The 13,672-nt window shown below is 46.3% G+C and overlaps 1 protein-coding gene across 1 annotated transcript in view; it reads left to right on the top strand.

Annotated features, from left to right (window-relative positions):
* Positions 1 to 12,366, top strand: part of LOC126063626 (putative serine protease 42) — a 41,857-nt gene extending 29,491 nt beyond the window's left edge. The window contains exons 3-7 of the mRNA XM_049862064.1: positions 7,407 to 7,954; positions 8,272 to 8,428; positions 8,764 to 9,038; positions 10,157 to 10,317; positions 12,130 to 12,366. Of these exons, the coding sequence (XP_049718021.1) occupies positions 7,407 to 7,954; positions 8,272 to 8,428; positions 8,764 to 9,038; positions 10,157 to 10,317; positions 12,130 to 12,366 (1,378 nt within the window). The remainder of the gene's footprint in view (positions 1 to 7,406; positions 7,955 to 8,271; positions 8,429 to 8,763; positions 9,039 to 10,156; positions 10,318 to 12,129) is intronic.
* Positions 12,367 to 13,672: the final 1,306 nt, after the last annotated feature.

The raw sequence follows: 13,672 nt of genomic DNA, 5'->3' as shown, positions 1-13,672 counted from the left end.
GTGGGCTTGCCACTCATGGAGTGAGAGAGCTGAATGCCTTTGGGCAGGAGGATTGCTGGTGGAGTGGGGGTGCCTCCAGGCACTTGTTGGTACAGCTAAAGGAGCTTGCTGACCCACAGAGCAAGAGAGCTGAGGGCCTTTGGGCAGGAGCCTTCCAGGCAGGGTGAGGTTCCTTTCAGGTACTTATCACAGAGCTAAAGAGCTGTAAAACTTGCTTGAGAAGGGCAGACTCCAGGCCCAAGGAGGGCCTGGTGGCAGAGGTCTGCTTGCAGGCATGACTGAGAAGAAGCTATCCTGATGGAGGAACCATATCCTGAGTTGTTCCTATTACTTCTAAGTTGATCTTGATCTTGAATCATAAGCTGTTGCTTCCCTAATAAACCCCATAATCATGAGATTGGTCTCTGAGTTCTGTGTGGCCATTGCAACAAGTTATTGAACCTAGCAGAGTAAAGAGTGCTTTGGGAGGGGTGGCTGGTGTCATAATAAGTAAAAAAGTTGGAGAGTGGAGGTATGTCTGACCTCCACCTCATAGGAATCAGCCTTGGGCTGATGATGATATTGATTCTCCTCTCTCCTCCTGAAGTTAGGTGAGGCCTGATGCCACCATTTTATAGCATTGTATAGTTCATTCTTTTCCCTATAACCTATCTATGTCTTTATGTTTATAGTGGGAATATGATTGGGTCTTGCTTTTTTTAATCCAATTTGTCTTTTAATTCATGTGTTTAGAACATGCACTTTTTAAAAAATATTTTTTATTGTGCTTTAAGTGAAAGTTTACAAATCAAGTCAGTCTGTCACATATAAGCTTATATATACCTCACTCCATACTCCCAATTACTCGCCCCCTAATGAGTCAGCCCGCTCTCTCCTTCCAGTCTCTCCTTTTGTGACGATTTTGCCAGTTTCTAACCCTCTCTACCCTCCTATCTCCCCTCCAGACAGGAGATGCCAACACAGTCTCAAGTGTCCACCTGATACAAGTAGCTCACTCTTCATCAGCATCTCTCTCCAACCCATTGTCCAGTCCCTTCCATGTCTGATGAGTTGTCTTCGGGTATGGTTCCTGTCCTGGGCCAACGGGAGGTTTGGGGACCATGACTGCCGGGATTCTTCTAGTCTCAGTCAGACCATTAAGTCTGGTCTTTTTATGAGAATTTGGGGTCTGCATCCAACTGTTCTCCTGCTCCCTCAGGGGTTCTCTGTTGTGCTCCCTGTCAGGGCAGTCATCGGTTGTGGCCGGGCACCATCTAGTTCTTCTGGTCTCAGGATGATGTAAGTCTCTGGTTCATGTGGCCCTTTCTGTCTCTTGGGCTCATAGTTACCGTGTGGCCTTGGTGTTCTCCATTCTCCTTTGATCCAGGTGGGTTGAGACCAATTGATGCATCTTAGATGGCCGCTTGTTAGCATTTAAGACCCCAGACGCCACACTTCAAAGTGGAATGCAGAATGTTTTCTTAATAGAATTATTTTGCCAATTGTCTTAGAAGTCCCCTTAAGCCATAGTCCCCAAACCCCCGCCCTTGCTCCACTGACCTTTGAAGCATTCAGTTTATCCTGGAAACTTCTTTGGTTTTGGTCCAGTCCAGTTGAGCTGACCTTCCCTGTATTGAGTATTGTCCTTCCCTTCACCTAAAGTAGTTCTTATCTACTAACTAATCAGTAAATAACCCTCTCCCACCCTCCCTCCCTCCCTGCTCTCGTAACCACAAAATAATGTGTTCTTCTCAATTTGTACTATTTCTCAAGATCTTATAATAGTGGTCTTATACAATATTTGTCCTTTTGCCTCTGACTAATTTCACTCAGCATAATGCCTTCCAGTTTCCTCCATGTTATGAAATGTTTCACAGATTCGTCACTGTTCTTTATCGATGTGTAGTATTCCATTGTGTGAATATACCATAATTTATTTAACCATTCATCCGTTGATGGACACCTTGGTTGCTTCCAGCTTTTTGCTATTGTAAACAGTGCTGCAATAAACATGGGTGTGCATATATCTGTTCATGTAAAGGCTCTTATTTCTCTAGGGTATATTCCAAGGAGTGGGATTTCTGGGTTGTATGGAAGTTCTATTTCTAACTTTTTAAGAAAACGCCAGATAGATTTCCAGAGTGGTTGTACCATTTTACATTCCTACCAGCAGTGTATAAGAGTTCCAATCTCTCCACAGCCTCTCCAACATTTATTATTTTGTGTTTTTTGGATTAATGCCAGCCTTGTTGGAGTGAGATGGAATCTCATCGTAGTTTTAATTTGCAATGATCGAGAGCATTTTCTCATGTATCTGTTAGATGCCTGAATATCTTCTTTAGTGAAGTGCGTGCTCATATCCTTTGCCCAATTTTTGATTGGGTTGTTTGTCTTTTTGTGGTTGAGTTTTAACAGAATCATATAGATTTTAGAGATCAGGCGCTGGTCGGAGATGTCATAGCTGAAAATTCTTTCCCAATCTGTAGGTAGTCTTTTTACTCTTTTGATGAAGTCTTTAGGTGAGCATAGGTGTTTGATTTTTAGGAGCTCCCAGTTATTTGGTTTCTGTTCGTCATTTTTGGTAACGTTTTGTATTCTGTTTATGCCTTGTATTAGGGCTTCTAAGGTTGTCACTATTTTTTCTTCCATGATCTTTATCGTCTTAGTCTTTATATTTAGGTCTTTGATCCACTTGGAGTTAGTTTTTGTGCATGGTGTGAGGTGTTGGTCTTATTTCATTTTTCTGCAAATGGGTATCCAGTTATGCCAGCACTATTTGTTAAAAAGACTATCTTTTCCCCAATTAACTGACACTGGGCCTTTGTCAAATATCAGCTGCTCATATGTGGATGGATTTATATCTGGGTTCTCAATTCTGCTCCATTGGTCTATGTGCCTGTTGTTGTACCAGTACCAGGCTGTTTTGACTACTGTGGCTGTATAATAGGTTCTAAGATCAGGTAGAGTGAGGTCTCCCATTTTGTTCTTCTTTTTCAGTAATGCTTTACTTATCCGGGGCTTCTTTCCCTTCCATATGAAGTTGGTGATTTATTTCTCCATCACATTAAAAAATGTCATTGGAATTTGAATCGGAAGTGCATCGTATGTGTAGATGGCTTTTGGTAGAATAGACATTTTTACTATGTTAAATCTTCCTATGCATGAGCAAGATATGTTTTTCCACTTATGTAGGTCCTTTTTCATTTCTTGTACTAGTACTTTGTAGTTTTCTTTGTATAGGTCTTTTACATCTTTGGTAAGATTTATTCCTAAGTATTTTATGTTTTGGGGGCTACTGTGAATGGTATTGATTTGGTTATTTCCTCTTCGCTGTTCTTTTTGTTAATGTAGAGGAATGCAAGTGATTTTCGTATGTTTATTTTATAACCTGAGACTCTGCCAAACTCTTCTATTAGTTTCAGTAGTTTTCTGAAGGATTCCTTAGGGTTTTCTGTGTATAAGATCATGTCATCTGCAAATAGAGATAATTTTACTTCCTCCTTGCCAATCTGGATGCCCTTTATTTCTTTGTCTAGCCTAATTGCTCTGGCTAGGACCTCTAGCACAATGTAGAACATGTACATTTAATATAATTATTGGTATGATTGGATTAAAGTCTACCATCTTCCTGGTTTTCTATTTGTACCAGCTTTTGTTTCTCTTTTCCTCTATTTCTTCTCTCTTTTAGATTAATGGAGTTCTTTTATGATTCCATTTTATCTTCACTGTTGAGTTATGTGTAGTTATTTAAAACATTTTTAATGGTTGCTCTTGAGAGTATGGGATGTATTTTCACTTAATTGTAATCTTTCTACAAATAATGTTATCTGTTTCTTAGGTTGTGCAAGGACCAACTTTACAACAGCATAGTTTCAATTCCTCCCTCCCATCCTATGTTAGTTTCCTATTGCTGTCTATAAAGGAGCCCTGGTTGCACAATGGTTAAGCACTTGACTGCTAACAAAAAGTTTGGCAGTTGAACCACTCAGTGGCTCCACAGGACAGACCTGACCACCTGCTCCCATAAAGACAAGAGTCTAGAAAACCCTATGAGGCAGTTTTACTCTGTCACCTGGGGTTGCTATGAGTTGAAATTGATTAAACAGCACTAACAACAACAACAATGCTGTGTATACTATGGTAAAATCATTTCAATGACAACTAATGCTGTCAAAAGTTAAAACAAGAGGCAAGATCTCCATTCCCACACAAATTTGCAGTATGTTTTCTGAGCTCAAACTACAGTCCCAGAAGCATTTTTTGAACCTTGATGGAAGTGGAAGTGCAGAGGAAATTTAACTACGTCATTGAGGAGCTTCCACTTATATTTCAACATAAGTGATTAATCTGCAGTGTAATGACACGCTTAAAGGCAAATATCAAGAGAAGATTCTAGTAAAATTTTATAAATGCATTCCAAGTAAAGAACATGCGTAGTTAATGCTATATGTTCATGCATTAATATCAGTATTTGGCAGCACTTATCTGTATAAACAGACATTTTTAAAGATGAAATACATAAAATATTATTACATGTCATCAATAATGGATCAAAATTTGCAATTATTTTGATAACAGAGAACATTAACTTTGAATCTCGATTAAATAAAATGTTGCCTCCTAAGAAAGAATGTCATTTTTCTCATTAAAACAACAAACAACAAAACCAAACCCATTGTCGTCGAGTTGATTCTGACTCATAGCTATCCTACAGGGCAGAGTAGAGCTGCCCCATAGGGTTTCCAAGACTGTAAACATTTACAGGAGCAGGCTGCCACATCTTTTCTCTCATGGAGTGGCGGGTTTGAACTGCCAATCTTTTGGTTAGCAGCTGAGAGCTTAATCACTGCATCACCAGGGCTCCTATTCTTCAAGTTATTAGACCTATATTACTTTTGTTGTAAAATATTGTAATACAGTAATATATTTTTACTATATTTTGAATTTTATTTAAAATTTTTGGGGAAAATTATATAAATACATATAATATCCTCTATTTTGCCTCATGGCCTGTAAATCCTAAAATATCTGCCATCTGACTGTTTACAAAAACATTTGTTGACCCTTGAACTACAGCCTTCGAATAGATTTGTCATAGTCCTTTAAATTCCCAGCGTGGTAGTTTCAAAGTCTGGGTCATATCTGAGTAGTTCTGTTGATTGATTTGTCTATTGACAATGTGTTGTTCATTTATTTATTTATTTTGTTTCAATATGTGTCTCATAATTTTTGGTTAAAAGCTGGTCATCTAGTGAAGAACAGTAGAGGTTTAAGTAAACAATATCTATGTCCAGAAATGGGCATGCATTTTCTTTAGTGGTGACCATTGAGACAGTTTTGTCAGATTTTATTGCTATGTTTAATATACAACATGTTTCAAATTCTTGTAATGTTATATTTTGCTTACAGTGGTGGCTGGTTTTCTGGACAGTTTTTCTCAGTATCTGCTCCAGTCTCAGCTACAGGTCTTCTCTTGGTGTCTATGCCTCAGAGAGGATGTCTCTCTGTGTGTTTACCCCTCCTCCAGCAATACACTGATGCCACTTGTCCCTAGATACTTGAGATCCTGGTACTGTGTGTGGGAAGGAGGTAGAGTATTCTTTATTGTTCTGGTTCAGCCTCGGTTTTAGGCAGGTGCTGTGTTTCTGGCTCTCAGGGATGGGGCCTCTTCAGTGACTTTTCCCCTCTCTCAACATAGGAGATCTCTAAAGGTCTGGATTAGGATGGCTTCCTCCTCCTCCTTTAGGGGTAGAGGTTATTTATGTTCCTTTCCCCCAGCTGCAACAGATCTTCATTTGCACCCTGAAGATTACAGAGTTTTTCTGCCCTTACCCCAGTGGCATAAGGCTTTTCTTTTCTTTTTAGGGAAGATAGATTAGAGGGATTCAGGCCAGGCTTCATGCTTTTCGCACAATGCCTCCTGCTCACCCCCTCTAGGCCTGCTCTGTTAGTGAAGCTTTCTCTGATCTTTTGCCCTGCCCTCAATCTTTCTTGCAAGCATCTGACAGAGGTTTGTGGAGAAAAGTCTGGACTGGTACAAATTTGTCTTGTGTCTGCAGCTTCCAGAACTTCTAAAGTCTTATACTAGCTTGCAGTCTATGCCTTTCACACTTCATTAAAAGACAAAAGGCTGCTGCAATGAATATTATTGTTGAAATGAGGAATACAAGGACTGTGGATAGGGATGATTATTTCTTACTACACTAAAGATTTTAAAGAAAGAAAAGGGTGATTTCAGGATTTAGCTTCTTAGATTAAAAGCTTCTATGAATTACCTAAAATAATTTTGTATTTCTTGAAACTGCAGGGTTGATGTAGTTGAAAATAAGGTATAGTTTCTGATTTTTGGGGTTGCTAAATTAAAACATAAATTGAATTAACAGCTTCATCAGAACTCTTACATAAAAGTTAGGAGACTGATTGGGGAAAAGAGAGACCCCGAAAATTTAAATGAGGCACATTTGGATAGATTTAGCACACCCTGACCCCCAGTCACACTGAACCTCCCTTGCTAACAGAGGCAGTGCCTTCTTCAATTTGATAAGGCTGTTCTTCTCTACCTTAAAACCAAATCCATCCTTGTTGAGTTGATTCCAACTCATAGCAACCCTGTTATAAGACAGGGTAGAACTGCCCCATGGGATTTCCAAGGCTTTAATCTTTATAGGAGCAGACTGTCACATCTTTCTCCTGTGGAGTGGCTGGTGGGCAGATAGGAGTGATTCTACCTGTTTATCCGGTTGTTTTAAACCTGAACTCAGTGGTGGCCCACACTAAATGAAGTTAGTATGCCAGAAATTCCTTGGTTTGATGTAGAGAAAGGAATACAAAGTTAGGGAGATGAGAACTTTGTAATGGATTCATGTTATATGACCTGCTCACCCACTTCCCTGATCTTCAAGGGAGATTTAAGAGAAAACCCCCTTCACCAAGACATTGTAAAATAAATTGGTGAGACACACTGTAATGGCTGTCCTTTTTCGGCCAGGGATGAAAGTGGGAATTATTGCAATTCAAAAGTGCCCTCCCTCCATTTCAACAGATATGACGAAGCCCAGAAAGGCAGAGGCCAAGTGGAAGCACATAGGCAACAAAGACAAAAGGGTGAGCTACCAGAACAGACACAGAACTAGTAAGAATGGATTGGGCGGTGGCTAATTTTTTAAGGTGTCCCAAAGACTGAACAAAAGTTTACTCTTTTATATAACGTACTTAATCTGTATAGTCTCCCACCCTCAAATCTAGATTTGGTGAACGAAACCCTCCCTGACTTGAAGGGCCAGTATGGGGAATTAGGGTTCCTCAGGCGAGTCCCAGACCGCCCATTCTCTCGAGCTCCAAGCTGGGTAACTCACTAGAAGGGGCAGGAGCGTCGGAAAGCCCCTGCCTTTTAAGTGCTCACCCTAAATTGGGAGGTCCCTATCAAGTTCTGACAGTGTCCTCAGAAGTGCTCTAACTCCGCGGTCCTGGGCCGGGTTCCGGCGGGACGCAGCCTGGAGTGAGGAACTGAGGGAGACCGAGGGCGCGCCACCGTCCCCGCCCAGGCTGGAGAGCTCGCAGCGCGGGAATCTGCTGTTCCTGCTCTGCCGACCGGCCCGCCCCTCCGACGACCCCGCGGGCCACCGCCTGGTCCCAGTTTCCCGCCAGAACCGAGAGCAGGGCCGGCAGCGGCCGCGAGGGGGCGCCACGAGAAGGCCCGAACCGCTGGGGGTGCCCATGGCGTCCCCGGGCGGCCCCCTCGGCGGCGGCGGCGGCCCCCTGGCTCTGTTGGTTCTGCTCCTGCTCCTTCAGCCCCGGCTCAGCGAGGCCCGGGCGGGCGCCGAGGGGTCGCGGGGCAGGTCGGTGCCGCGCTCCCGCTCCCCTCTCCCCTCGAGAGAGGGCCGCCAGGACCCTGGAGCCAGCCCGCAGAATCCGCCACCTGTCGGGACTCAGCCATCCTTCGACGTCCCTGGATCCAGTGGGACGGCTTTTCGGGGTGACTCTTCCTGTGGGGAGTCCGGAGGAGAGGGCTGAGGCGCTCAGAGCGGGGACCCAGTGCTGCCTGGGCGTCTAGGGGGAACCCAGGCCCAGTTTCTGGGGTCTGAGTGGATGCAGCCCTGTGGGTTCTGAGGGCGACATGATTCAGCTTGTAGAGTCTGCTGGTACAAGGCCTGGGACACCTGCTCGGTGTCTAAGAGGCCATGGCTTCACACTTGACTGTTTAGGGGCACGGAGTGCTCTCCTGGGCAGCCCAGGGCTTCGGGGAGATGGGGCCTGTTTCTTGGAGTTTTTGTTACATTTCTCTCACCCCAGGGTGTGGCCAGCCTGATGTGAAAATAGTAGGAGGAGAGGAATCCAGAGCAGGGGAGTGGCCCTGGCAGGTGAGCCTGAGAGTCCGTCGCAAGCACATCTGTGGAGGCTCGCTCATCTCAGAGCAGTGGGTGCTGACTGCCGCCCACTGTATTTTAAGGTGAGGGGTGGAGTTGTGAGCGTTCTGAGAGCCGTCCTATTCTCAAACACCCACAGAGTTCAATTGCCCTGGCACATTGACAAAAGATGAAACAAAACAACAAGCAAAAAGCACACCCAATAAAAATGAGAGGGGCTCTGCATTGGTAGTTTTTTACTAGGAGTACTTAAGGCGGGGACGGCAAGGAAACCAACTTTGAGAGAGATCAAGGAGAGGTTCTTGGAGGTACGGTGGTAGGGAGGTTGGGGAGAGGTTGGGAAGTATTTGAAACTCATGGAAAAAGCATAAGGAGTGCTTCCCAGGTCTCTCTGAGGGGCCTGTCCTCTCTTCCACAGCCGTTACAGCTACAGCATCAAGATGGGAGATCTGAGTATCTTTGATGAAGTCAACACCAGTGTGGTGATCCCTGTCCAAAACATCATTGTCCACCCTGAGTTCACAAGAATCGGAAGTGTTCAAAATGACATCGCCCTTCTCTATCTCCTCTTTCCTGTGAATTTCACCTCAACCATCCAGCCCATCTGCATCCCTGAGGAGTCTTTCCAGGTGGCAGCTGGAACCAGGTGCTGGGTGACTGGATGGGGCCGACAGGGAGAAGGCGGTGAGATTTGTCAGACAGAAAGCAAACTTGGGGTTGGGGGGAGGCAGCCTTGTGCCCTGGAGTAGGCATGAAGGACAAAGGGAGGCAGAATTACCTGGCAGTTGGGGTGGTGGTGGGAAGGAACAGTTTAACAGCAGGGCAATAGTTCCCTGGTTAGTGTGGGTGACCCTAGAAACAGTGTTGAGGTCTTTTGTGGGAGCACAAATGTTGGATGGCAGCCATTTAGGGAAGATGTTTATTTGGGGAACTGGAGCTGCCCAGCCAGGAGAAGGAGGAACACATTGCGAGGTCCCCTTATGAAGATTTGTGGGGGGACTGTGCCTGACTGGCAGTCCCTAGGTAGTGCAAACTGTTAAGTGCCCGACTATTAACTGAAACGTTTGCAGGTCAAACCTACCCAGGCACCTGGGGAGAAAGGCCTGGTGATCGGCTTCTGAAAGGTCACAGCCTTGAAAACCCTGTGGAGCACAGTTCTCCTCTGCACGCGAGGCGTTACCATGAGTCGGAAATGACTCAATGGCAACTGGCTTGGTTTTTCTTTGGTTTGGGGAGTGTTTCTAGGTTTCCTGGGGACAAAGTCAGATGCTATAGGGTTCTCCTCAGGGGTGGATTTCAGCTCAGGGAATGACGAGCTGCCTGCCAGTCAGAGCTGCCCGTCACTGAAGCTGCCCCTCACCTGCCTTGGTGGGTGGGGAGCATCCTGTCCCTGGGGGTGTAGGCAGAGGCAGAGGGCCCCTGTTTGTGAGGCTGTTGGACCTGGTACCCTGGGGAGAAGCTGGATTTTGTACCTTTGGAGTGCTACCTGTCCTAGAGCCTGTCATCCTGCTCTGAAAAGTAAAGGCGCTTTACTGATGAACAGGCTACGTGTCACTATTGCTACTGCTACTCACAGTGACAGAGGCTTGGTTATGTCTCTCTCTCTTCTGACCTATCTGCCTTCTCCTGTCTTGGTTTTACTTCTTACCTCCTCCTTTCCCCAAGCCGTCTTTGGGCCTCAGTTTCCTACTGTGTCAGATGGGGACCATACGTACTGTCCTGCTTTCTTCCAGGGGTGAATGCTTGGGACTTTCTACTTGTGTAGATCTACTTGCGCAGATCCACAAACTGCTGATTTTCTTTGCTTGTAGCTCAGCGTCCTTATTCAGAAACTCTCCAGAAGGTCGACCAATACATCATCCGCTATGAAAACTGTAATAACATAATGAAGCAGACCATGTCAACTTTTTCAGATGTAGTGAGGAAAGGGATGATCTGTGGCTATAAAGCTGGCGGAAAAGATTCTTGTCAGGTCAGTTCATGGGCCCCTTGCCTCCTCTGCATCTTGATTGCCTCAGAAGTTCCTCATTCTCAGCTGGCATGGCTTGGGTTCTTTGCCAGCTCCCCTGTTCAGCCTTTATTAAGTTAAGGAGATTCACAGGGGGAAGTCCACAGTGGCTCCCCTCAACTGGCCTGGCCTGGTCCTTCAAAAGGGAGCAGCCCTCACTGCCTGGGGACTCTGTTGGGGTGTGGGGAAGTTGGGGGTGCATAAATACTAGTAACATAAGCTCCACTGATTGATCTGCTTCTCCGTGGCACTCAGTGTGCCAGTGTGAGCCTTTACCCATGTTATCTCAGTTAACCCGCATCACAGCCCTGCAACGCGACATCATACCTATTATGCAGATGTGGAAGGTGAGGTCCGAAGACCAAATCCCCTCTGAGTGCCTATGGCGCCCAGGCCCATGCTTTTCCTTCTGCACCAACCCGCCTTCCTGAGGAGGGGGCATTTGAGCCAGGTCCTAGCGGATGAGAATTCTTGCGTTCCTTGGAAAGGAGAGAATTGCACTGGAGGGAGAGGGAATAGCATGTGTAGTGGCCCGAAGGTCTGTGGGAGTTTGTCACATTCAGGGAATGTTTCGTCCATCTGGAACGAGGTAGCAAATGTGGCCCGAGAGGTGGGCTGGAGTCAGAATATGTGGGGCCTGCAATGGTGTGCCAAGGTTCTAGACTCTAACCAGGCAGGCCTGGGGGCACACAGTCAGATTTGCCTTTAAGAGAAGTGACTCCCTGAGCTGTGTGGTGACTGGACTGTAGGCTCGGGGTTTGTTTTCATTGTCCAGGCAAAGTTAGTGAGTCCCGAGCAGGGCCTGGTTCAGTGAGGTGGTAAAAGAGGCGTGCTTGAAGTTGAATCATTGGTTCTTGGTGATTGACTGCATGGTGGGGTAGGGGCAAGGGAGACATTGAGGAAGACCCTGTCTTTCTGCCTGAGGGGGTTAGTGGCAGGGCACACAGGTGCAGGTTTGGGAGAGGACATGTGGAGTTAGTTCTGTTTGGGTTGGGGTGTGTGTGTGGGACGTCTGGGGGTGAGACCTAAAACATGGAAGGAGCTGGCTGTATGGCTTAGGACCTCTAGAGAGACTTCAGGCCAGATACAGGGACTTGGGGCCACCAGGCACAGGTGTCATCACAATGTTTAAGAACCACTGTGGTCTGAGATTAAAGCGATTGACTGCTAACTAAAAGGTCGGTGGTTCAAAACCACGAGCGGCTGTGTGGGAGGAAGGTGTGGCAGTCTGCTTCTGTAGAGATTCACAGCCTTGGAAACCTTATGGGGTCGCTATGAGTCGGAATTGACTCTATGGCGGTGAGTTTGGTTTGGCAGTGGGTGGCGGCCTGGGAAATGACCTGTCAGAATGGACGCAGGCTTTAGGGTGGGTCTGCCTAACATTAGCCCTTCAATTCCTATGGGTAGGCTTGGAGGAAGGAGGGCCAGAGGAAGGGGCTGGGAGAGAATGACACTCAGGGCCTCAGAAGCGGCTTTAACCACCAGGTATGAGAGAATGTCAATATTTTACCAGCCAGCACTGCTGTCCTAGGGTCAACTGGTTATGTGTCCTGTGCCTACGCACCTGAGCACCTGAGAAGAGTAGTATTTCTTAGCAGATATTAAAGTTTTCCCATTAACTTTTCATCTCCGAGATCATAAATTCACAGAAACTGAGGCCGGGGGCGGGGGCTGTGAGGGTACCTGGGGAAGCCCCCCAGTGCCTTGCAGTGCATTCAGCCTACTCTGTTTGGATCCTCTTCCATTTCTGTGTTTTGTTTCTTCCTTTTTCTCCAGGGAGATTCTGGGGGACCCATGGTCTGTGAATATAACCAAACCTGGATGCAGGTGGGGATCGTGAGCTGGGGCCTCGGCTGTGGTCGTCATGGAACACCTGGAATCTACACGGAAGTTAGTGCCTACAGGAACTGGCTAGGCTCAGTGTTGAGCCGGTCTACCTCTTTGTATCCAGTGGTATCCCACATCGTACTCCTGTTTCTGGTGCCACCCTTGGGCATCCTGGTGACCCTGTGACCACACCTGCCCTTGCCTCTCCTGTTTTTGAGTCTCCCACTTTGTCTTTCCCCCAACCTCCCATTCCTTCTCGATGTCCTGTCCTCAAATTTCAGTTGGGATCCATTGACCCTGTGGAGATCCACACAGTTGAGAACGGCAGTGAGGCTGGAGCCCAGAAAGTGCCCTGGCCTGGTGCACCGTTCACCTGCCTAATCCTTGGGTGTGCCCCTGAGCCCTACACCAGCACTTTGTCTGCTGGAATAGAGAGGGGTGACCTACCAGGTTGTGCATGGTGGTTCTTTGACCTTTTGGAGAACATCAACCAGAGAAGGAAGGTTTGATTTGACATCGTCGACGGTGAAACCAGCATTAGACTCTGGCTCTGGTTTCAGGGCTCTTCCTTGAGACTTTGTTGAACCAGTCAGCTTGGGATTGTTCAAAGAGAAATCCTGAAGAAGGATTGCCATGTGCGTGCTGAAGCACCAGGCCTGGGACTTCCAAATCCTCTGCCACATGAGCTCTCCTGGGGCATCCCAATCTTGGAATCCCCTTCTTCAATTCCCTAGTGGTCACACCCAGGGACACCTCAAGTTGTGTTGGAGAATATGGAGTGCGGAGACTTAAGATGCCAACTGAATAAATACTTGGAGAGTCGCCTGTGTGTTCTGCATCTCTACTGGCCTGGGGTGTGGGGACAGTGAAGAGAAGTTATCTCACACTTAGCTGAGGAAGATGTTAATAATTCTTTTAAATCCTAGAGAGACGGGAGGCCCCTGCATACCCTGATGTGAGCTGGACAGATGGTTTTAACCAGTTGAATCCCGCTGCCTATGCTCCTGTCACAGCCATCAGCATCCCTGCAGCTGGGAGTGTTGTAACTGAACTTGCTAGCAGCTGGGAAGGAGGGAAAAACAGAGACAGAAAGCAAAAGAGGGGTTGGGGCATTGCACCCCAAACTGCAACCCCCACTTCCTGTCAGTTGCTGCTTCTCCCCCTCTAGGTATGTAGAACCTTGAGCACCAGATCCCTTAGGCCAAGCTCAACACAGCTTGGGCTGTTTAACTGTGTCTGTACTGGCTCATTTCCCTCATCATCCAAGGGTCTCATGATGCTCCAGATTTTCTTCACTGTTCATGAAACTTGGAGTTGCCTTCTGAGGTGGAGGGGGGTGGTTTAGTGTGTTTTGCATATGGAAAGAAGGTGCATGTAAATATTAGGTGAATAAGAAAATGGATTGAGGTAGAGACTGATAATTGTCTCACCTGGTATCTCTCCTTCCCTTCCTTCTGGATATATAGCTGCTCAGAATAAAGACTACACTTAA

The sequence above is a fragment of the Elephas maximus genome, chromosome 20, assembly GCF_024166365.1.
Source record: "Elephas maximus indicus isolate mEleMax1 chromosome 20, mEleMax1 primary haplotype, whole genome shotgun sequence".
In the NCBI taxonomy this organism is placed as follows: Eukaryota; Metazoa; Chordata; class Mammalia; order Proboscidea; family Elephantidae; genus Elephas; species Elephas maximus.
Note: the sequence above shows the minus strand (reverse complement) of the source record. Positions and strands in the feature narration are given on the sequence as shown.